This window comes from Rhinopithecus bieti, unplaced genomic scaffold, assembly GCF_001698545.2.
Source record: "Rhinopithecus bieti isolate Rb0 unplaced genomic scaffold, ASM169854v2 scaffold_31823, whole genome shotgun sequence".
NCBI classification, from domain to species: Eukaryota; Metazoa; Chordata; class Mammalia; order Primates; family Cercopithecidae; genus Rhinopithecus; species Rhinopithecus bieti.
In genome coordinates this window covers 1,156,707-1,181,706 of record NW_016814121.1, presented here as the reverse complement: position 1 = coordinate 1,181,706, position 25,000 = coordinate 1,156,707, and the positions used below count along the sequence as shown (strand labels likewise).

The 25,000-nt window shown below is 50.1% G+C and overlaps 1 protein-coding gene across 2 annotated transcripts in view; it reads left to right on the top strand.

Annotated features, from left to right (window-relative positions):
• Positions 1-25,000, top strand: part of CFAP77 (cilia and flagella associated protein 77) — a 168,602-nt gene that overhangs the window by 117,396 nt on the left and 26,206 nt on the right. Inside the window, exons 4-6 of one of the 2 annotated variants that reach the window (XM_017849896.1) lie at positions 14,013-14,118; positions 19,243-19,344; positions 22,338-22,399. In XM_017849896.1, coding sequence (XP_017705385.1) covers positions 14,013-14,118; positions 19,243-19,344; positions 22,338-22,340 — 211 coding nt within the window. In that variant the 3' untranslated portion in view covers positions 22,341-22,399. Of the gene's footprint in view, positions 1-14,012; positions 14,119-19,242; positions 19,345-22,337; positions 22,400-25,000 lie in introns of those variants that run through there. The other variant, XM_017849895.1, reaches the window with a different exon arrangement.

Sequence of the window (25,000 nt, the reverse complement as noted above, 5' to 3'; positions counted from 1 at the left end):
CCTCCTCTCATTCGTCTTCAGGAAGGAGTTGCTTCCTTGGCGTCTCCTGGCCTGGCTGGGCTCTCTGTTCTCCAGGGCTATAAGGATCCAGGATCGGCTCTGACATGCTGACTTAACGGCTGATCCTCCCATGAGAGAGAGAAAGGAATCAAGAGGCCACGTGGCTTGTCCTCCGTGCTTGCACCCGTTCTGAAGGATATCGGGGTCACCCCACCTCCGTCACTAGGTTCCCCAAGGAAAAGCCCATTTCTTCCAAAGACCTTCACGTGGGCATTGCAGTTGAGGCCACCGGTCCTCAGGAAAGGAGTTTCCAAAGGCTTTGAGTCACTCGGCTTCTCTACTGAGTGCAGACAGTCCAGGCCTGGAGATTTGGAGAGGGCAACCCAGCACCATCCCTGCTCCGGAGAGCTCAGAGCCTGGTGGGAAAGGTGGACCCTGAGCCAACCATTATAAAGAACTTCAGACACCTTCGCATGTGCAAAGTGCAGGCATGGCAGAGTGGGCAGAGCTAAGGGAGGTCTCGAGAGGCGTCTGCCAGGCGAAGGAGAGGAGTCCAGGAGGAGGTGGGGGAGGACTCTGCATTTGGGAGGGGTTAGGAGAGGGACTGAACTGAAGACCCTCGAGAACCATGTACTCTTAAGGGCAATGGGAAGCCACTGGTTGTGCTGAGAAAGAAACAGACCTGCTTTTTTTTTTTTTTTGAAATGAAGTCTCACTTTGTCACTCAGGGTGGAATGTAGTGGCAAAATCTCAGCTCACTGCAACCTCTGCCTCCTGGGTTCAAGTGACTCCCCTGCCTCAGCCTCCCAAGTAGCTGAGACTACAGGTGCACACCACCACATCCAGCCAATTTTTGTATTTTTAGTAGAGACAGGGTTTCACCATGTTGGCTAGGCTGGTCTCGAACTCCTGACCTCAAGTGATCCACCTGTCTCAGCCTCCCAAAGTGGCAGGATTACAGGCGTGAGCCACTGCACCCGGCCCCAGACTTGCATTTTTTAAAAAGCCTTGGCTCCTATGAGGAGCAGGGGCCAGGAGTTGGGGATGTTGGAGGATCCAGGGACAAAGGATGGTGTCTGGGAAAGTCTGGGGTCCTATATGAAAATAGCCAGGGCCCCTGGACTTGGCCTCTATCTGCAGCTGGCTTGCTGGGCAGTGTTGTTCAGCCTTAACTGCCCTCTCTTTTGTGAAAATTGATTCAAATTCTCTTGGCCGGAGACACTGCAACTGGAAGGGTGGGAGTCCAGGCTTTGCTACTGGAGTGTGCTGTGTGACCCTGGGCAAGCCATTTGACCTCTCTGGGCCTCGCTTCCCATTCCCACCTTTTCCATGCTCATTTAGTGAGGATAAATAATTAAGATCCTCCATGTGAAACCCTCCAGCGCCTCAAAAGAAAGCTGCAGAAAGGACGGCTGTAATTGTTACCACAGGGGCTCTCTGCCTGGGGCAAAAATCGTTCATTTTGGGGGTGGGAAAAATGCCTATATTTTACCGTAAAGAACTACATTTACTTAAAAAACTGAACGTGTTGTAAGGTAGCATCAAAAAATGGTTATGGAAAAAAACAGGAAAAATGGCTCCTAAAGATGCATTCTAGAAAGGTCAAGTACACAGGGAAATGCTGGATGTCCCCAGGGCATGATAAGGTAGGGCTGGGTCCTCCAGCCATGGGCGCTCCCCATGGCTCCAGGAAAGCAGGATCACCCCCGGATGCTTTGTGGTGGAAAGCAAATGGCCCAGAGAGTTCTGATCTGATGTTCGGTGTGGATCTGTGCGTGGCAGGTGGGGCTGGGAATGCGTCCTGACCCTGAGTCTGGGGACCAGAATCCATCACCCTCATCACCTCTCAACTCTCAGGAGTCCTTTTTTTTCTCTATTCTTTGCAAAAGGGTCATATACAACCACTAAGTAAGCTGAAAGATGGAAGTTTCCCTTACCCCATCCCTAGTTCTGCTCCCCTGCCTGAGGCCTCACTGCAGACATCACTGGTAGGCTTCTTTCTTCTTCCCTTTTTTTTTTTGGAGATAGAGTTTCACTCTGTTGTCCAGGCTGGAGTGGTGCAGTGGCGCAGTCTCAGCTCACTGCAACCTCCATCTCCCGGGTTCAAGCGATTCTCCTGCCTCAGCCTCCCGAATAGCTGGGATTACGGGCACCTGCCACCACGCCCGGCTAATTTTTGTATTTTTTAGTAGAGACAGGGTTTCTCCACGTTGGCCGGGTTGGTCTGGAACTCCTGACCTCAAGTGATCCGCCCGCCTCAGCCTCCCAAAGTGCTGGGATTACAGGTATGAGCCATTGCGCCAGCCTTCCAGTCTTTTTTTCATCCACCCACGTTTGTGCAAAGGTACCTGTACTGTACGTCTCCTTCCCTGACTTCCTGTTTTGCACATGACATGTCTCAGAGATCTCTCTAGCTCATTACACACACAGTCACTTCATTCTTTTTGGCAGATGCAGCATATTTCATCATGAAGGCCGTCGCTTTTACAAATGTGACCAGCTCAGTGAACAACTGGGAGGCACAGGGGGGTCCGAGAACACCTGAGCCCTTGACCGAGGGGCCTGTTCACACCTGCTCTAAGGGTCAACTTCTTTCCCAGTTCCTTAGGTGAAACCTCAGGCTTCCTCAGCTTTTCTGGTCACTTCTAATTACAAAAGGCAATCTCCATGCTCTAATTAATGTGGCCAGGCTCAGGTATCATCAATACTCCCAATTTCATTGGAAGATGAATTTCTTTCCTCCCCTGGCTGGCTGCTTAGTGAGAAGTGGCAGGGAGTGAGCTGTATTCATGTGTCTGGTTTCTGCCCCGCCACCCTCACTCCCAGGCTCCAGGATTGAATGCAAGGTATTACAAGCGGCCTTTGCTGTTAATGCATTAGCCTATTCGATTTGGTGCTATTTTACATAGCATCCTTTTTAAAGTTTTCTAATTTTTTTTAGAGATAGGGTCTTGCCATGTTGCCCAGGCTGGTCTCGAACCCCTGAGCCCAAGAGATCCACCCACTTTGGCCTCCCAACATGCTGGGATTATAGGCATGAGCCACTGCACCCAACCTACTTTACTTAGTATTCTTTGTGTTTATAAGTGAGACTGATCAGCACCGTGTATATTCTCCTTGTCTCGGTTGTGATCATAAAATGATTTGGGAAGCTGTTTTTGAAAAAGTTCTGGAAAGTTCTGGAATAGTTTCTATAGCACAATTGGGAGAGCTTGTGTGTAAAAGTACCCAGGGTCAGGCACTAGGGCTCACGCCTGCAATCCCAGCACTTTGTGAGGCCAAGACGGGCAGATCACTTGAGGTCAGGAGTTTGGATAAGCCTGGCCAACATGGCGAAACCCTGTCTCCACTAAAAAAAAAAAAAGAAAAAAAAAAAATTAGCCGGGTGTGGCAGTGTGAGCCTGTAATCCCAGCTACTCGGGAGGCTGAAGCAGGAGAATCGTTTGAGCCGGGGAGGTGGAGGTTACAGTGAGCGGAGGTCATGCCACTGCACTCCAGCCTAGGCAACAGAACAAGACTCCATTAAATAAATAAATAAATAAATAAATAAATAAATAAAAGTACCCAGGCCTGGTTTGCAAGGCTCTACTAAAGTTTTGTATAAGCACATCAGTCAACTTTGATCTTTTATATTTTCCTAGAAAAATTGCCTAATTTATTTCATTTATTGGCACAAAGTTGTACATGATATTCTCTCAGGCTAATTAAAAAATCAAAATCTTACCTGCATTCAGGACATCTCCAGGTTTTGTGGGTTAATAAGCCTGCAGCTTATTCAACCTTGGGAGCCCTCTTTAAGAAAAAAAATTCAAAATCATGAATACAAATTCAGGCGTAAAACTGAATCATAAATTAGGATGAGAAAAGAAATCAGAACAAATTGCAAATTTAAATTAGCTGACCAATACCACAAACCACAAAAATCCAGGAAAATAACATACTTAAAAAAAATTAAAGCTGGGCACGGTGGCTCATGCCTATAATCCCAGCACTTTGGGAGGCCAAGATGGGCAGATCACTTGAGGCCAGGAGTTGGAGACCAGCCTGGTCAATATGGTGAAACCCTGTTTCTACTAAAAATACAAAAATTAGCTAGGCGTGGTGGTGCACGCCTGTAATCCCACCTACTCTGGAGGCTGAAGCATGAGAATCACTTGAACCTGGGAGGCAGAGGCTGCAGTGAGCAGGGATTACGCCACTGCACTTCAGCCTGGGCAACAGAGCAAGACTCTGTCTCAAAAAAAAAAAAAAAAAGAAAAAATTAAGTCAACACACCCCATATTTATTTATTTATTTATTTATTTATTTATTTATTTATTTTGAGGCAGAGTCTCACTCTGTTGCCCAGGCTGAAGTACAGTGGCACGATCTCAGCTCACTGCAAGCTCCCCCTCCCAGGTTCACGCCACTCTCCTGCCTCAGCCTCCCAAGTAGCTGGGACTACAGGCATCTGCCACCACTCCCAGCTAATTTTTTGTATTTTTAGTAGAGATGGGGTTTCACCGTGTTAGCCAGGATGGTCTCCGTCTCCTGACCTTGTGATCCGCCCGCCTCGGCCTCCCAAAGTGCTGGGATTACAGGTGTGAGCCACTGCACCCGGCTGACACACCCCATATTTATTTTTACCCTATATTTTGTGGTCCTATACTCTTTGATTACCTCTTTACATGATAGTAATTTTTTTTTTGCAATGGAGCCTCATTGTGACCCCCAGGTTGGAGTGCAGTGGCACAGTCTCGGCTCACTGCAACCTCTGCTTCCCGAGTTTAAGTGGTTCTCCTGCGTCAGCCTCCTGAGTAGCCAAGACTACAGGCATGTACCACCATGCCTGGCTAATTTTTGTGTTTTTAGTAGAGACTGGGCTTTTACCATATTGGCCAGGCTTGTCTGGAACTCCTGACATCAAGTGATCCACCCGCACTGGCCTCCCAAAGTGCTGGGATTACAGGCGTGAGCCACCACGCTCGGCCCCATATGATAGTAATTGTTAAATATTTTTCTATAAAAGTATAAGGCTATTTCAGTCTTTCCGCTAGCAGGCTTGATTGCATTTAAAAAATATTTTACTTTGAAATGATTATAGATCCACAGAAAGTTTTAAAGAGAAAGTTTGTACAGAGAAAGCCCACGTCCTCTTCAACCAGTTCCCCACAATGACAAAATTTCACATAGCTAGATTGCAAAATGAAAACCAAAAACTTGACATTGGTACTACGCACAGATTCCATTCATCTGCCAATTTCATATGCGCTCATTTGCATGTGTGCGTGTGGGTATGTGTGTGTGTGGTGTATTTAGTTCTTGCATTTTTATCACATGTGTAGATTCATGTGACACAATCAAGACACAAAACTGTTCTGTCATCCAAGGATCTTCCTCACACCCCCTATAGTGAACTCTGCTTCCCTCTGTTTCCCAATGCCTGGAAAATTTCAAGAATGTTAAATATATGGAATCATACAGTGTGTAACCTTTTGAGGTTGGCCGTTTTTTGCTCAGCATAAAGGCCTTGAGTTCATCCGAGATGTTGCATGTAGGGAGAGTTCATTCTTTTTTGTTGCTGAGTGGTATTCCATGGTATGGATGGAACTGGATATTCTTCTGGTCTATAGCTTGTCTTTTCATCCTCTCCTTTTCATTCCTTCATTGAAGAACATTTTTGTTTTCCAGTTTTGCACTGTTACAGCTAAAGCCGCTATGTAGGCTTCAATTACATCTTTAAAGAAAAGAAAATTAAACAAATAAATAATCAAATGCGATGAACATTTGTGAATAAGTTTTTAGGTCAACCTAAGCTTCCATTTCTCTGGAATAAATGCCCGGGAGAGCAATTGCTGGGCCATCTGGTAAGTATGTGTTTAGTTTTTTAAGTAACTGCCGGCCGGGCGCGGTGGCTCACGCCTGTAATCCCAGCACTTTGGGAGGCCGAGGCGGATGGATCATGAGGTCAGGAGATCAAGACCATCCTGGCTAACACGGTGAAACCCTGTCTCTACTAAAAAATACAAAATATTAGCTGGGCGTGGTGGGGGGCGCCTGTAATCCCAGCTACTTGGGAAGTCACTTGAACCCAGGAGGCGGAAATTGCATTGAGTCGAAATTGCGCCACTGCACTCCAGCCTGGCGACAGAGCGAGACTCTGTCTCAAAAAAAAAAAAAAAAAAAGAAAAGAAAAAGAAAGAAAAGAAAAGAAAAAGAAACTGCCAAACAGTTTTCCAGAGTGACTGTGCCATTTTTCTTCCTCACCAGCAGTGCATGGGAGCTTTAGTTTCTATGCATCCTCATGTGGTAGTGTCATTATGCCCTCTTATTTTAGCTGTACTAATGGGGGCACAGTGATATCATAGTCTTCATAGTCTTCATTTGCATTTCTCTAATGGCTACAGATGTTGACTATTCTTTCATGTGTTTGTTTGCCATTCATATATTCTCTTTGATGAAATGTCTCTTCGTGTCTTTTGCCTATTTTCTTTCCTTCTTTTTTTGTTTGTTTGTTTTTTTGTGTTTATGTTTTTGTAGAGAGGATTTTGCCATGTTGGCCAGGCTGGTCTCAAACTCTTGGGCTCGAGGAATCCTCCCACCTTGGCCTCCCAACATGGGGGGATTACAGGCATGAGCCACTGGGCTGGGCTTTGCCAGTTTTCTTTTTCTTTTTTTTTTTTTTTTTAGATGGAGGGAATCTCTCTCTGTCACCCATCCTGGAGTGCAGTGGTGCAATCTCGGCTCACTGCAATTTCCACCTCCCAGGTTCAAGCGATTCTTATGTCTCAGCCTCTTGATTAGCTGGGATTACAGGCACGTGCCACCACGCCCGGCTAATTTTTATATTTTTAGTAGAGATGGGGTTTCGCCACGTTGGCCAGGCTGGTCTCGAACTCCTGACCTCAGGTTACCTGCCCCCGTCGGCCTCCCAAAGTGCTGGGATTACAGGCGTGAGCCACCATGCCTGGCCATCAATTTTCTAATGGGATTGTTTGGGGGGTTTTTTTGTTTTGTTTTGGTTTGTTTTGTTTTACCGTTGAGTTTTGAGAGTTTTTTATTCTAGATACGAGTCCTTTGCCAGATGCATGGTTTGCAGATGTATTCTCCCTGTCTATAGCTTGTCTCTCCATCCTCTGAACTGGATCTCTCACAGAGCAGACGTTTTTAATTCTGAGGAAGCCCAATTTATCAGTTTTTTTCTTTCATGGATTATATTTTTGGTGTTGAGTCTGACAAACTCTTTACGTAGCCTTCGATCCCAAACATTTTCTCCTATGTTTTCATCTAGAAGTTGTGTAGTTTAATGTTTTGTATTTAAATCTGTGATCCATTTGAGTTAATTCTTGTATCAGGTGTGAGACTTAGATTGTGTTTGTTATGTTTGTTTGCTGTGTCGTTTGTTTTGTCCAAGATGTCCTAGGCTCCAGCACCGTTTGTTGAAACGACTATCCTTCCTCCATTGAATTGCAATTTCCCTCCATTCGCTTCTTTTGGTTTATTATAACTCATAGATAGTCTAATTTACAATACCCTGAATTATGAAAAGTTTATCTCCTAAAATTCTGCCTAGTCTTTTTCTCTGTCTCCTTCCCCTCTTTCCTCCTGCTGTGTGTCCTCTCTTTCTCTCTCCGTCTTATTCAACAAGAAATAATTCCTGAGAGCAGCACTGTGCCAGTTCACACCAGACATAAACTATCCCCACCCTCGTGATGTTGGTGGCCGATGGCCAAGACCTGCTGTAAATCAGCAAACAAACGAATGAATGAGTGCCCTGCGTGGGAGGGTGCCCAATGAGGGCTGTCCTAGGATGGGCTGGTTGGGGAGGAGCCCTCTGGGGATCCTGAAGGCAAAGGGGAAGCTGAGTGCGTGCCGAGCGAGAGAAAGAGGATTCTCAGGGCTTGGAAGACCTGGTGGGGGGGTGGCATGAATGTCAGGAAGGAGCTGGAGAAGGAGACAGGAGCTGCTGGAAGGGCCCTGTGGCCCGGACAATGAGTCTGGGCTTAGGCTAAGACATGGGGGGCCATGGAAGGCATTTTAAGCAAGGGGTGATATGATCTGACTTATGTCCGAGATTCTTCCCATGTCAGACCAGCTTCTCCACCTTTGTATCCAAGGTAATGAGCCAGAGCAGAAGTGGGCATAGCCTGCTGGTCTCCTTCAAAGAACCCAGGCTGGGGCCGTTGGGACTCCCAGGGTTCGTGGGTTGCTCTCATGCCTCGAGCCCCTTTCCCGGTAATAAGAGCTGCTGGCCGGAGCAAGAAACAGGATGTCAGCCGAGCCCGCAGGAGGGCTGAGGGTGCCTTTGTGGAGGCGATGGATGTGCCGGGGACTGCTGAGAAGAGAGCTTTTCTGTTGTGAACAGCCTCTTGGGGTAGATATTTTCAGATTACGAATCTAGTGTCATTAGAAAACACAGCTATAAATTAGGCTGCTCAGAAGCATGGGGTGCGTAATAATTAAGTAATAAAAGTCACCGCAGGGGTAAAGGAACTGGAAAACAAAGAACCACCATTTGTAGCTGCACCACAGGCTGCTGTGTGAAGGACCTCTGAGCAGGGGCAGCAGCTTGAAGCTGCTGAACCTTTGCTCAGACAGAATCCCAGGCTCAAACAGAATCCCAGCTCAGCCCCGGCCCAGAGAGAGCTGCGTGCAGGGGAGGCAGACTGGCCTAGGAGCACAGAAAGAGGCCAGGGAGTGGATATTTAGTGTCTGCTTTAGCTCTACAGCTGTCTCTGGGCCATAAGCTGAAACATGTGGAGGAGCCCAGCAGAGAGCAGAGCCAGCCTGGTAAGGCAATAGGGCAGGGTGAGGCCTGGGGCGGAAGGGGAACTTTTACTCAGCGCCAGCCAATTGCTGCAGCCAGGAGTAGAGTCCAGCATTGGCAGAACTTACAAAACGTCAAGACACTCCAGGAAGTTGTTTTTTGAATGGAAAAAGTTTTAATTTTTAAGTGTTGACAATGACTTCAAAGTTTAAAACCACCATGCAGGTCACATAAAACGCAGAGTGAGAGGCTGCCATCTCTGGTCCCGAGCTGTGTGACCCTGGGAGCCGCTTTCCCTCTCAGCACCTCCGTTTCCTCATTCATTTTTTCTGTGAAATTAAGTCACGGGGTAAGTTCTGAGGTTCTGAACCCTTCCTGGGGTATTTGGATCTTTGAAAAACACGTAAACTGCGTGCAGTGGCTCACGCCTGTAATCCCAGCACTTTGGGAGGCAGAGGCAGGAGGTTCGCTTGAACTCAGGAGTTTGAGACCAGCCTGGGCAACATAGTGAGACCCCCATCTCTACAAACAATAAACAAAAAATTAGCTGATATGGTGGCACACGCCTGAGGTCCCAGCCTCTTGGGAGGCTGAGAACATCGGATAAAAGCAGTGGATCCTCTCCTCAGATGAATGTCTTTACATAGCTGCACAGAAATAATCGCCTGCACCTTCTTGGGACTTTGGGAGGCTCAGAGCCCAGGGTTAGATCATCTCCAAGTCCTTAAGCCTTGAAGCATGAGGCCTGGATGCAGCGCCTTGGCCACCCCTCATGACTGAACCGGAGGTGCCCTGAACAAGATCCCACGGTGACCCAGGTGCACAGTTTGAGAAACACTGCTCAAAACGCCCTTTGGCTGTTGAAGACTCTTCCATGTTCCAGTCACTGGCCATGTTCTGGATACCGCTCAGCGGGAAGGTGGTTCCCATCGATGTTTCCCAGCGTGTAGGCTGAGGAACCCCTGCGTACAAGTGTCCTGTGGCTGGTGTCACAAATTACCATGAACTTGGTGGCTTAAACAACAGGAAATGATTCTGTCACAATTCTGGAGGCCAGAAGCATGAAACAGGAGTCAACAGGCCCCGCTCCCTCCCAGGGTTCTAGCCGAGGACCCTTCCTGCCTCTTTCAGCTGCTGGCAGCTCCAGGCGTTCCTTGGTTTGGGGTTACAAGGTAGCTCACGTTATGTTAGGTTGGTACAAAAGTAATTGCAGTTTTTTTTGTTTTTATTTTGGAAAGTAATTTGAGGCCAGGTGCGGTGGCTCACGCTTTTAATCCCAGCACTTTGGGAGGCTGAGGTGGGTGGATAACCTGAGGTCGACAGTTCGAGACCAGCCTGGCAAAATGGCGAAACCCCATCTCTTCTAAAAATGCAAAAATTAGCTGGGCATGGTGTTGGCAGCCTGTAGTCCCAGCTACTCGGGAGGTTGAGGCAGGAGAGTCACTTGAACCCAGGAGGCGGAGGTTGCAGTGAGCCGAGATCACGCCACTACACTCCAGCCTGGGCAATAGAGCAGGACTCCGTCTCAAAAAGAATAAAAGGAAAAGAAAAAGAAGTAATTTGACAATGCTGGTCTAGAGTCTTGATTACCTTCCAGTTAGTTTACTTTGGGGTTTTTTCCCCCCAAACATATTTGGTAGGCAGTCCAGCATACCTCCTAGCCTATCACTTCTGGCACAGTATCTATTTGTCACTGTCAGTGATGTCAAGATTGATAACTGGGGTAAATTTTATGTTGTGTATATTTACCATAATAATAACATGATGATCATAGAAAGGGCTGGTCATTCGGTTCGGCTGCTGCAGCATGACCCGTCTGTTGGGAATCTCCCATCAGCCTCCACCTGATCATTTTAGCAGCCACCGATGAATGTTCCCTAGATCCATTATTTCATTAGGAGTCGCAAAACACTGATTTCCCCACTAATTCTGTCATTCCTCCTGCATTTATGAGCTCTGGTTTTTCTTTTTTGAGATGGAGTCTTGCTCTGTCGCCCAGGCTGGAGTACAGTGGCGTGATCTCGGCTCACTGCAAGCTCCGCCTCCCAGATTCACGCCATTCTCCTGCCTCAGCCTCCCGAGTAGCTGGGACTAGAGGTGCCTGCCACCACGCCTGGCTAATTTTTTGTGTTTTTAGTAGAGATGGCATTTCACTGTGTTAGCCAGGATGGTCTCAATCTCCTGACCTCATGATGCACCCGCCTCAGCCTCCCAAAGTGCTGGGATTACAGGCGTGAGCTACCACGCCTGGCCAAGCTCTGGTTTTTCTATAAAGAACTTTCCCTTATCACCTATTTGATTACTCCAAGATCCTGTTAGTACAGGAGGAAAGGCAGGGAAATGCTCTGTTCTTTATTTTCAGAATAATGATTTTGTGGCCTAGCAACCTCCAAACTGCACAAGGAGGTTTTCCTTTTTTCCCCAACCAGAATTATACATATATGTCCATGTGTCATATAGAGAGTGCTATATGATGGATTTCAACTCACAGCCATTGTTATTCTGTCTAATGCTCAAATTGTCCTGTCTTTGGCCAATTTGGGCTGGCCCCTGTGGTCCATTACCATGTCTCCCAATAACCTCTGACAACCTTCTTGCTTCTGGCATGGGGACCTCCTGGGCACAGAGATCAACCCTTTCTCCAGTGATCCCTGGTTCTTTTGAGCAGAGAACAGCACTTAGAGACCACAGTCTGGGCACTAGGGGTGCTCATTGCTACTGAGTTGTGATCACTTCTAGACATTTACAGTGGACAGAGATAGGGATAGGAAACATGTTACTTTTTATAAAGAGGAAAACTAACAAGTTCATAATGATATTTACAATTCAAATTTAAAATTACAGAGGTTTTTTTCTACAATTCAAATTTAAAATTACAGAGGTTTTTTTCTACTTCTTTGATTTTATATAGGTATTTCTTTTCTCCTAATGGCATTTATATAATTACTAATTTGCTTTATCCTGGAATGTATACATAATAGTTTCAAACTAACAATATCAACATTATTATTAGTAACAAGGACACAGCTTCAGATTTCATGGTTCTTTTTATCCTCAGGATATTTTACGCTAGGGATATTCTACCCAAATCTCTTTTAAAGTCACTTGAAGCTGGGCAAGGTGGCTCATGCCTGTAATCCCAGCACTTTAGGAGGCTGAGGTGGGCAGATCACTTGAGGTCAGGAGTTTGAGACCAGCCTGGTCAACATAGCAAAGCCCTGTGTCTACTAAAAATACAAAAAATTAACTGGGTGTGGTGGCTGGTGCCTGTGAGCTCAGCTGCTTAGGAGGCTGAGGTGGGAGAATCACTTGAACCTGGGAGGCAAGGTTGCAGTGAACTGAGATTGCACCACTGCACTCCAGCCTGGGTGACAGAGCGAGACTCCACCTCAATAAATAAATAAAGTCACTTGAAATCATCTGTGTTTATGCCACAACTTGACATACAATTAGGTTCATTTGCTCTCTCTTGTTGTGATATGGGGTAGATGCTAATCCTTTCTCTTCAATTTTTTCATAATTAGCAAAAAAAAAAAAACATTTTTTATATGTTTCCAAAGTCAAAACTATAACACAAAGTCTATTCAAAAAGTTCTAGGTTTCCTTCCTGTTCTCTCCCTCATTCTACAGGTAGCTTCTTAGTTAATAAGTTTGATTTATCTTTTCATTTTCTTCCTCATGAAAATAGAAATATATATATATGCATCATGTATATGATATACATCATAAATTCTAGGTATCTATTTTATATATATGGGGGCATCCTATGGGACTGGTTAAGGGCGCTTATTTAGTTTTCTCTGGTTGGTTCTAAGCTGCAAGTGGGTACAAAAATTAGGGGAGCTGGGAGTTATTAACCAAGTCCCAGACATGCTGGGTTGGCTGTTTCGAGGGTTATTGTTTGGCTTGCTGGACTGTTGGTAGAGACCGCAGTCTGACTTCCTACAAGTCTGGCATAGCAGGTGGCTTCCTGGGCTGGTTACTGTACAAAACGGGCTGGTTTCCTGGCCTATCTGCAGATTGTGGCTCATAGTTTTGTTTTTGTTTTTGCTTTTGTTTTGAGACAGAGCCTTGCTCTGTTGCCCAGGCTGGAGTGCAGTGATGTGATCTCGGGTCACTGCAACCTTCATCTCCCAGGTTCAAGCGATTCTCCTGTCTCAGCCTCCCTAGTAGTTGGGATTACAGGCACACACTACCACGCCCAGCTAATGTTTGTAGTTTTAGTAGAGACAGGGCTTCACCATGTTGGCCAGGCTGGTCACAAACTCCTGTTCTCAGGTGACCCACCCTCCTCAGCCTCCCAAAGTGCTGGAATTTCAGGCGTGAGCCACAGCACCCAGCCCATAGTTCACTTTTATATGTGGTTTGGCCACTGTCCATTTGGATATTCAGCCTCTCAACCTGTTTAGAGATTAGGTCCCACCTGGGAGCAGTTGGCCATTTGCTGCAAGGACATGAAATCCCGCTGCTACAGAGGCTTGTGGCTGAGCGCGTCTGCCTTGCGGTGCTGCCCGCACTGCTCTGGGATCTTACCCTTCTCATCTGTAGGATGGGAATAATACTAGTATCCATTTTCGTGTTGGGAAGGGGTGGAGCATACAAAATGCCTAGGGTAAGTGCTCCTTGGCTGGAAATCGCTGTCAAAGAGAACCGGAGCCAGACACTGATTAAAGGTGGTAAAGACATTTTATTCAATATTATTGCAAAAAGGGAGAAGCTTCAGTATAGAACTCAATTCCAGATACAACAGAAGTGGGGATGTTTGGCTGAGGAGCCAAGGGAGGGGCGGGGTCAGTGGATGGAAAATTACTAAGAGGAGACGTCAAGGCAGGAAGATCCTTGCTAAAGGCAGGCCAAGGTCATCAGATATCAAGGGTACAGGTGAGGAACCTAATCAGCTGTCAAGGGTAATCAGATGTGAAGGGGTGGCGACTCAACATAGCAGGACTCTTGGCTAAAACTGGCTTCAGCAGGCCAAGGATAGGGCCCAGGGATGCGGCCTAGTGAGAAAGAGAGCTCAGAGGACCAGACCTCTAACGTTTGGTCAAGGAGAGAGTCCTACCACCATCGCAGGCCCAGCACTCATAAGCCTATGTGAGGCACCTGTTGCATAGCTTTTGAGGGCTGGGAGAGAGGCTTTCACAGCTGTGGGAGTGATGCAACCTGCAGCTCCTGACGCTTAGGAGGCTCCCGGGGGCGGGGGTTGGGGAGCGGGTGCCTCTGTCTTTCTAGGGCCTCAAGCTCTGTCTGGACTTCTTCCCTCCAGGCCTTCCACACCCTTCTTTGATCTGCTGCAGCACCGGTACCTGCAACTGTGGGTACAAGAACAAAAGGCCACCCAGAAAGCCATCAAACTGGAGAAGAAGCAGAAGGTAAACGCAGCCCGCACTCCTGAGTTGCCAGCTGAGGGGGTGGAGAAGAGAGAAGGGCTGGCCAGGGCCAAGCATAGAGATGACACTTGTGTATGTTTGTCATTGGGGGTGGGTGGGAAATCAGGTTGCATCTTCTGACCAGCATCAGAGAATCTAGAGCTGAAAGGATCTTGGTGATTATCCAGTTCCGACCCTACGTAAGTTCAGAGGGTAGAGGAGATGGGTCCAGGCCACCAGTCAATAGGCCCCGTGTGACCCTGAGCCGGGATGAGAACCCAGCTGTCCTGACTCCTCCTACCTAGGGACCCTTCTCACCAAACCTCTGCACAACTTCACACACCCAAAATCAGATTTTAGACTAATCCGACCTGGCCCACACACAAGTATTTCCTGTACAATCTATAGAGAAAAGGCCAATAAGGCAAAGTTGAAGAGGAATCCACTTCTGAAAGGGTGCCTCAAAGAACACATTATATTAAACTTTGTAACATTTTATTACAAATTAATCAGGAAGCAGTATTCCAAACACCTCCCAAGCAGGACATGCATCCTCTCATCTATGCTACCAAGGCCGCAAGGCAGGCATTGTAATCCCTGCTTCCCAGGCATGGAAGTCAAGGCTTGGGGAGGCAGTACCTGCACAGGGAAGTTTGAGCTGAGGTCCCGAGGATGTCCAAACACTGCCGATTGCTGGTGATAGGAGTCCCTAGCAACGAGCAGGACATCAGGTCAGTGAAGATTTTAGCAGGAAGGAAAACCATCTTTAACTGTTCATTTGTGTTGTCATACACATGTGAAAATACTCACGGCCGGGTGCAATGGCTCACACCTGTAATCCCAGCACTTTGGGAGGCCGAGGTGGGTGGGTCACCTGGTTTGAGACCAGCCTGGCCAACATGGTGAAACCCCTGTCTCTACTAAAAATACAAAAATTAGCCGGGCATGTTGGTGGGCGCCTGTAATCCCAGCTACTCGGGAGGCTGAGGCAGGAGAATAGCTTGAACCCAGAAGGCGGAGGTTGCAGTAAGCTGAGACTGCACCACTTCACTCCAGCCTGGGCGACAGAGTGAGACTCCGTCTCAAAAGAAAAGAGACTAAAATGGTACTTCCTGGCTGGGTGCGGTGGCTCACGCCTGTAATCCCAGCACTTTGAGAGGCCGAGGCGGGCAAATCACGAGGTCAGGAGACCATCCTGGCTAACATGGTGAAACCCTGTCTCTACTAAAAATACAAAAAATTAACTGGGTCATCCAGGCACGTCCCTGTAGTCCCAGCTAATCAGGAGGTTGAGACATGAGAATTGCTTGAACCCAGGAGGCGGAGGTTGCAGTGAGCCAAGATCGTGCCACTGCACTCCAGCCTGGGTGACAGAGCAAGACTCCGTCTCAATAAAAAATAAATAAATAAAATAAATAAAATAGTACTTCCTTTAAAGTATTCTGAAACTCGAACATTCAGAGAGATCAGATTGGCCTCCTCCGCAGTAGGTCCAGACTGATGATGGTAAAATCAGATTTGTTCTATGTTCACGTGGTGCTTTACAGACTTCATTAAGGGCGTGGCTCCAGCGTGGCTGGTTGTCATGACAATCACAACCAGCACCCTCCCCAAGCCTCTGAGCTGAGCACGCACCCTGAGTTTCTGCATTTAGTTCTCCGAGAATGCCCTGAGGTCAGTCTCTCCTCTTACCATCTCAGTTTGGTTTATTTGACAGGGAAACTAGGGCTCAGAGAGATGAAGTGATTTGCCAACAGTGTCAGACCTAGGTGTGTCCAGCCTGCGAGTCCAGGCTTTTCCTGAAGGAGAGGTGCCACTCCTGCTGTTTACGGAAAAGCCTGGGACTCAGCGACAGCGCCTGTGATGTTCTAGGGCCAACCTGGGGATCGGAGTAGTCTTTCTAGAAATCCTGGTACCCCTCAGGAGGGGCCACGAGGGGTGTACGAGGTGAGGGGGGGGCCAAGGATTTCCAGGCGTGGTGGGTGCCAGGGCCTCTCCTGGCTCTTAGCCGTCTGCAGAGCCCCAGACAGCTCATTAAAGAGCTCGGCGTTGTAACAATATTTTAAGAGGAACCCATGACTAGTTTATTTGTTAATGGCTCAAGCAAGAGTCCACTTGCTATGGTAATGGCTGGTTCCAGAGGGAGCATTACCAGCACAAACTGCTTTCTAGCCCTGCATTAGAGCTGGGAGTTTTTTTGGTTTCCTCGTCTTTCTTTCTTTCTTTTTGAGACGGAGTTTCACTCTTTTCACCCAGGCTGGAGTGCAATGAGGCAATCTCAACTCACTGCAACCTCCGCCTCCCAGGTTCAAGTGATTCTCCAGCCTTGCCTCCTGAGTAGCTAGGATTACAGGCACCTGCCACCAGGCCCAACTAATTTTGTATTTTTAGTAGAGACAGGGGTCTCACCATGTTGGCCAGGCTGGTCTCAAACTCCTGACCTCAGATGGTCCACCTACCTCAGCTTCCCAAAGTGCTGGGACTACAGGCATGAGCCCACTGTGCCCGGCTTAGAGCTGGGAGTTTTCATTAGCAGGTATTTCACGCAACCCAGTGTTGGTAAACGCACCCCATCTTCCGGCTCTAGGAGAAAGCCCCTCCTTTTCAAGCAGAGCCCCCTGAAACAGCTCGTGTGGTTTGGAGCAGGTACCAGCTCTGCATGTGTAGCTGAGGGAGTCTCTCTTTGCTGGGATCTTGGTGTCTGCACTGGGCATGGAAAGGGGTCTGATTAAATGAGGGCCCGCCATGCTGTGCCTGTGAGGGGAGGAAAGTGTCTTTCTTTCTACCCATCCTAGACTCACGGCTGAGGGCCCTATCACAAAAGGCAGGTTTGCAAGAGGAAAGCATTCAAATCCTCCGTAAGGAAATGAAGGCCCAAAGAAATGGTTAAACGCATGTATTTTTATGCTGGATTTGGTGAAGAAGGGGATAGTTGTGGAGAAACAGGATTGGATGAATAGTGAGATCTTTTGGTGACAAACTGGGGGAAACGTCGCAAGTCCTGTTTGTTCAGATTATCAGGATGTTCTTTACCTGTAGGTTCTAGGGGGCACCTCTGGAATGAGGGTCTCATAACCTGCTTGAGGGGAGAAGGGCAGGGGACGTGAGAGAGACCATCCTACTTCCGCCCTTTTTCAGTATGCCAACGGGGCATATTTGGAGGTATTGTGAACTCCATCACTTAGCGCGTAGCAGGCAGTCAGAAAACACTTGTCCCAACCCTGTAATCTTGCTCTAAGATTCTCTGTCTGCTATATTGTCCTACAAATGGCTACAAACCCACCAAACGCTGGGAGGCTGTGGTCTGGGGTTGATAGACAATTTACCGGACTTGCTTAGATGGTCAGTTTGCAAGGCCACATCCCCACCGCCACAGACCTCGGTGTCCTCCTTAAGCCTGTCAGCATCTGGGTATGTCCTGATTGGGATGGTGATGACCCCAGATGGAATTCATGGCAACAGCTACCGATAAGTGAGCCATCATCTTGGCCAGCTGCCCTGCTCGGAGCTGAACTCAGCAAACCCTGCAAGAACCCTGCTCACCCTATTTCCAGCAGAGAGAACCAAGGCTCAGACAGGTGACATGACTGCTTGCCTCTGATTCCGAAGCCCGGCTCCATAACCCCCGACTAGACAGCCTCTCTGCTTTGGTTCAAAGATAGTTTCAAAACCTTCTAGACATAGCCAGATGCGGTGGCTCACGCCTGAAATCCCAGCACTTTGGGAGACCAAGGCCAGTGGATCACTTGAGGACGGGAGTTTGAGACCAGCCAACATGGTGAAACTCCATCTCTACTAAAAACACAAAAAGTAGCTGGGTGTGGTGGCAGGTACCTGTAAATCCAGCTACTTGGGAGGCTGAGGCAGGAGAATCGCTTGAATCCAGGAGCCTAGATCACAGCACTGCACTCCAGCCTGGGCAACAGAGCGACACTCTGTCTCAAAAAAAAAAAAAAAAAAAAAAAAAAAAATTGGGGTCGGGGGGCTTGTAAGTGATCCACAGACACTTTCAATAAAATTAATACAATAAATCAATCAAAGGGGTTTACTGGGGTGGTGGCGCCTCGATTAAACTCGGTGCAGTCTTTATTTGCTGACTGTGCCTTCCGTGTGCTTCACGCCATGGGAGGCCACGTGGAGTTTATGCGGCCCCACCCTTGGAAGCCAGGGCAGATCCATGTTCTGTAAGGCCTGAAAGGTCTGCAGTTTGGAATCCTGATTTACGAGAAAGTACACAAAGGAAACCTGAGACTCTGTGAACTCATGCACTGGGCCCCTCATAACCGAGCCCTGAGATAAAGGACTTGGCAGCATTGGCCTCAGGGCTACTCCACCAGGGCCTCTGTCCCCACACTCCCCCGGGGCTGCCCTGAGCCAGGTCTGTGGCTCTGGCTGCAGCCAATACTGATGACTCCCAGACCAGGGCTTCCAGCCCATCCCCAGCCGCCTATGCCCTGTCCCCTCACGTATCTCAGGACATGACACAGTCAAAGCCGAACCAAGTCTTTTGGGTCAGCCCAGAACAGACCTTATGAGCTACGTGGCTCTAACAGTGGACTTGCTGGCATCTGTTAGAGGGCACAGGCACGCAGGTCAGCAGCAGAGGGGCTTCTACTGTGTCTCTGAAATCACACCTGCAGAGACACCATGGTGGGGGGTCCCTGAGTCCCCCAAATAAGCTCTCACTCCTCCTGCATGAGCAGGCCATGGAGGACCGGTTCTAAGAGACACTAACCACTCGAATCATGCAGTTCTTCATTCAGACACCATGGAGTCCTGGGGACCCACTAGGACTGCGTTAGCCATGGAGGACAAGTTCAAGGATGACCGAGACACTATCCATGCCCTCAGGGTGGCTGCACGCTGGAATCCCACGTGTTCCAGGGACTGGAATGCTCCGGGTATTCTGGGGTCCCACCGCCCCCAGTCTCCTAAGCTGTGGCCAGAGACAGGACCATGGAAGCAGGTGGTGTGAAACAGCCTTGGAGAAGGGCTGGGGCTGGAAGGAAAGTGACCGAGGATCTTGCCACGCCAAGAATCCCAGCCCTCTGTCTCTGTATCCCTTCAGCATGGCCTTCTCCAAATAGCTGGGTGACCATCTCACCGTTGCCTTTCCCTGGTCTGCAGGTGGTCCTTGGGAAGCTGTATGAGACCCGGAGTAGTCAGCTGAGGAAGTACAAGCCGCCCGTGAAGCTGGACACCTTGTGGCACATGCCTCACTTCCAGAAGGTCAGTGTCACCTTCATCCGTGCCCCTCCCTGCACCATGCTGGCTGCTGCTCACCTTGCCAGGTCTTTACCTGCTGTCTCTAAGTTCTGTGGGCTTCTCACCATCGATTAGCACAACAACAGCAGCAGCAACAGCTAATGTTTCTTGAGCACTTCCTAAGGCCCGGAGCTGAGCCTATGTGTACCATCTCCATGACTGTTCACATTCACTGAAGGGGGCAGCTGCTGGTACCAGGCCTATTTTCCGGACAGGGAACATAGTGGATGCTGCGGAGTGGCAGAGTCTTGGGCTGAACCCAGACCATCTGGGTGCAGAGGCTGGGCGGCTGTCCACCTGAGGCAGAGGCGGTCTACCTGTAGAGGAGGCTGTCCACCCGAGGCAGAGGCTGTCTACCTAGAGGAGGCTGTCGTCTGGGGAGGAGGCAGTCCATCTGGGGTGGAGGCTATCTAACTGTAGAGGAGGCTGTCTACCTGGAGGAGGCTATCCACTTGGGAGGAGACTGTCCACCTGGGGCGGAGGCTGTCTCCCTGGGGCAGGGGCTGTCTCCCTGGGGCAGAGGCTGTCTGGGCCAAACCTCCCTCCGGGGAAGGGGTAGTTGATGCATGACATCCTGGGCTGGGAATTTTGGGGTGCAAGACAGATGAATGCCAACCAACATGAACCTCCCACAGAGCGATGTCCCTGGGGAGAGAGGAGCAAAGGTCTACCAAGGACTGGGGCAAGTGTGCGACATGTACCCAGACTGACCTAGATAAGGACCCAGGGAACGCGCCACGTTCTGGCCTCAGAACTCAACCGGCGTTCTCTCAAGCACGTAGCCCTGTAGCACCCAGACAGGGATTCATCTTCAACAGCTTTTGGCAGGGAAAGAACAGTCAGTGTAAGAGCCGGGGGCAACATACGGAGAAAGGGAAATGGGATATTTGGGAACAGTGGCTTCAGGATGGGACCGAAGGAGCTGCGTGTGCTCAGCTCAGGCAGAGGGAGCCTTTCTAGGAGGCCACAAGGCACTCGCCTGGCCCCAGGAAGACAGCTGCACGAAGCAACGTTCCTGGCCAGCCAGGCCCGGCTCCTGTGCCACATTAAACTGCAATTTAAACAATGAAGGGCCGGTGCTTTTCTGAGCCTAATGCACTCGAACAGGCTGTAGAGCTTCACCGGAGAAACCTGCTCTGCCCCCCTTGACGCGGCCTCTCATGTTCTGCCCAAGTGGCCTCTGCCAGCATATGTCAATGACCATGCGCCCCGCCGCCCGTCAGTGCGCTGCCTCCGTGCACAGCAGACGTCAAGGGAGGAACAGGGCCGAGCACACTCAGGAGGTGGTGGGAGTCACTGCAGCTCTGCAGCTCCTCTCACTGCTCCTGCCCTCAACAGCATGGCTCATCTCTAGCTTCTCTGCCTTTTCCAGCCATGTCACTTCCTCTGCTTCCCCTGCTCTCTCACTCACTCAGCAGATTCCATCCACAGCCTTCATCCTGGCTCTGGCTGTGGTCTTTCCTCCCTGCCTTTTTTTCTTTTTTTTTTTTTTGAGACAGAGTCTCGCTCTGTCGCCCCGGCTGGAGTGCAGTGGCCGGATCTCAGCTCACTGCAAGCTCCGCCTCCCGGGTTTACACCATTCTCCTGCCTCAGCCTCCTGAGTAGCTGGAACCACAGGCTTGCACCACCATGTTCAGTGAATTTTTGTATTTTTTGCAGAGATGAGGTTTCGCCATGTTGGACAGGCTGGTCTCGAACTCCTGGGCTTAAGTGATCCTCGTGCCTGGGCCTCCCAAAATGCTGGGAGTACAGGCCTGAGTCACCACACCCAGCCACCTCCCTGCTCTTTTCTCTGTGAGAATCCCTGCGGTCCGTGGGGACGCTGCCTGAGGAGGGACTGGGACCCAGCGTTCCACTGGCATGGGCTGCCCTCTGCAGCACTCTGCTTTAGCCTTTGACTCCCAGCCCCACTCAGCCCGCTCCTTTCTGACTTAGAGCCCAAGACCATGGACACAGGAGACTCAGGTGGTCTCCCCTCAGCAGAGCAAGGAAAGGGCTCCAGGTAACAGTGCTACACCTGTGCTGGGAGCTCCGGTCTCACTCACCTGTGTCCCATGGTGCCTGGCCCGGAATAGGAGCTAAATGCACATAGAATGAGCTTCCATTTTCAAAAGAGGGGATTTGACTCAGCTGACCAGAGGTCTGCCAGTCTTGAGACCATTATTCTGACATATGGCTATGAACAATAGCAAACCAGGAATGATGGCCTCCTGTTCCGTGCCAGGCACTGTGTGAGGTCATGTGTGCATATTCCTTCACTTCATCCTCAGAACAAGCGTCCTGACCGGGTGGTGTGGATGAGAGGCAGAGGCCCTCCACAGAGTGGCAGGGCCAGGAAGCCAGGTGTGTCTGATGGCAGGGCCCAAGCTGGTACACGTGACCTATCAGGCCATAAAGATCATGAGAAAGAAAATCAACATGCAAGCCACAGTATCTGTCGAGTGTTTTCCTCCTTCCCGAGGATATTCGCAGGATGCTGGGAGTTAAAGCTGCAGGCTGTCTCCCTATCCTACTGGCCGGAAACCCGGGGCCAAGGGAAATGCGGAATTGTGCAGGGTTCATCCCCGGATGCCGCCCTGTCCAACCCAGCAGAGACCCTTAGACCCACAGAGTGCTGCCGTTATGGGTGTCACATGCAGTCCCCTCCTTGTCAGGAAGTAACACCAACAAAAAGTATTTACTGAGCCCTTAGAATGCACCCGGGGCTGAGCATGCCTCATCGCATAGATATCATGCCCCCATTCTACTGATGTGGAAGCTGAGGCTTGGAGAGGTGAGAAGTAGAGTCTGGGTCCAATCTGGGGTCTTCTAGCCCCGGGGCCTCCCGAGGACCTCTTACCTCACCTCCAGGCCCCACCCACAGGTCCCCATTCTCGCCACCAAGGGGCCCTTTCTTCCCCTTCCCGTCACTTAACTCTGCAATTAATTAACTGGGTAATGTTTTCCATCTTGTTCAGTAAAATGTGAGCCCCCCAGGACCGTGCCTATCAGTTCCACACCTTGTCCCCAGAGGCCAGCAGGGTGCCTGGCACAGAGGAGGGGGTCAGTGAACATCTGTGGAATGAATGAATGAGGGTATGAAAGACGGAACCGCCAGTACAGCCCAGAGTGACAGAAGAATTTAAAAGCCTGTTACGGACCTGATGAGCCTCCCCTTTCTCCCCTTCCCAAACCAAGCACCCAAGCACCCACCATCCCGGCAGCCACCAACTGGGCCTGGACTCAGAGGTCCGGGCGGGCAGCCAGGGCCGCTCCCCCCGGTGGAGCTGCTCTCTGCGGTGCGTGTCGCGCGTGAAGCCCCGGGAGGGCCTTTGTCTGCGCCTGGCGTTGCCGCTGATCTGCTGCCCCCACCCCGGCCCCATTATGAAGGGAAAAGCGCTTCCAAAAAAGTTGAACCTGTCACGGTGATGGATAACCTAAATGGACTCTCCCCGCTCACGAACAGATGTCGACGCTGAACTCTGTCAGAAATAATTAAACACCTTTCACATGGAAAAGCAGCAGGCAGGGCGCGGCGGCTGCACCGACCCCGCCAGCCACGAGGGGGCTGCCCCGCCAGAGGGGCTGCCGAGACCCCCGCCCCGGACGACCCGGGCCACTTACAGGGTGAAGAGAGGAGAGGGACCAAAGAGGGAAGAGGACACGTCCCCCACCGTGCATTCCCTCCAGGCAGGGCAGTACAGAGATGTCTTCTTTCTGGTCTGTGCCACCAGCAACTGCCCCGGGTGGCCGGAGCCCAGGAGGGGGCCTAGCCAGCAGCCAGCGAGGGGCCCTCCTTCCAGGACAGTTATGCCTGGGCTCTCCGGACCTCAGTTTCCTCATATGAAAATGCGTGGGTGGGATTAGTTCTTGAGTGTCCCTTCCAATCCAAGATTCTGTGATTCCCAGCTCACTGGCCCAGGAGCCATGTGGGAGGGAATGGGAGCTCTTGGAGGTGCAGACCCCAAACCCAGGGTGAGCCAGCAGGGGGAGCAGCTCAGATCCTTCTCAGGTGCTCAGTTTGGGGATGGGACATGAACTCATTGTCTCCTGTCCCTGAATGGAGGAGCTGCTGGACTGAGGCCGATGCCCTCTGTGCCCTGGGGGGATAGAGATGCTCCCCTGCCCTTTGGCCCGGTGTTCTAGGTCTGCAGGGCAGACCGCAAGGCCAGCAGGGAGTAGTGTGGTACATCTGTGTGCACACATGACTCCAGGGACAGCCAGATGGGGTCAAGTGGTGACCCTGCCACACCTACCTGTCAGGTGGCTTTACCTGTCCGCGACCCACTTCCTGTTCCATAAAATGGGCTAACAAATGCTCCCCTGGCAGGGCTGCTGGGAGGATCCGGAGAGAACGTGTGAACCATGTTTAGCAGAACGCCTGGCCCATATTAACTGCCTATAAATGGCAGCTGCCATGAGGATGGTTGTGGAGATCATTCATTCATTCACTCGCTCATTCACAAATCTTTTCCACCTGCGCCTTTGTGCCGGGCCCTGTTCCCTGCACTGACACTATGCTGGCAAACAGGCCAGACTCGGGTGTGACTGCCGCCGTGGGGCTGCTGGCCACTGGCTTGGGGTGACATGGACAGACAGACCAACACACAGGCAGCTGCACAGCTGGACACCTGGGCTGGGAAGTCTGGAGAAAGTCTGCCCTAGGTGTCCTCGGGTGTCCCCAGGTTCCCCATGTCCGCAGCCTGAAATGGTCCGGAGACACCAACCTTGCTTGAAGGGCGGAGTCCACTCCCATAACGATAGCCCCATGAAACGTAACTCTGCATGGACCGGCCCACCCTGTTCCTGCGCCTTTTGCAGAAACCTCAGGGCTCCCCAGGCAGGGTCCAGACACCCCTACTTGCCCAGGCAGCCCTCTCTGGGGCCCTGGCTAACAGCGCTTCCTCTGGTTCTCAACTAGCCCCACGTGCATGGCCACACAAAGCAGACGGTACATCCTTCTGCCCAAAGATGGAGAGCGAGTGCCCCCAAAAGCTTGTGGCCGATGACAGTGGCGAAAGACGGGATGCCACTGATGAAGAGACGGCTCAAGTACACGTTAGGAGACCTCGACAACCATGGCTGTGATCTGTATTTATTGCCACTTTAATAACATGTTGTTGGGTAAAAGAGTCCATGCCACGGGACCCCGTCTGGAGAGAAGCTCCCAAGCATCTGAGTGCACAATGCCTACAGACGTTTGGCAGGAGGGCCCCCCAAATGGTAGCAGTGGTGATCTTTGGGGGGGGTGGGGTTTGAAGCTGATTTTCCTTTCTCTTACGCTCTTTTCTATATGCTTTGCATTTTTTTCATTTAAAATGTTTTTAAAAGATGGAGATCCTGAGTTCTTCCCCAGGTGTTCATCCCAGTGTTCGACCCCCAGCTTTGAGCTCAGTTCTTCCTGATGTCTCACCAAACGTTCGCATGCTGCTGGCCAAGTCCGGTTTTGCATATTCAGCTTCCCTCGGGCATGAAGGTCAGGGCTGTGCTCCAGCAGCGAAGCCTGCTGACTTCTGGAGTCTGGATCTTTATCATAAAATGTATATGTTATAATTAGAGACCCAACATCCATTTTAGAAGGGGGCTTGCCCAAACATCTGGGGGGGGGTGGTCTCCACATTCCCCTCCCGCCCCCACCCCC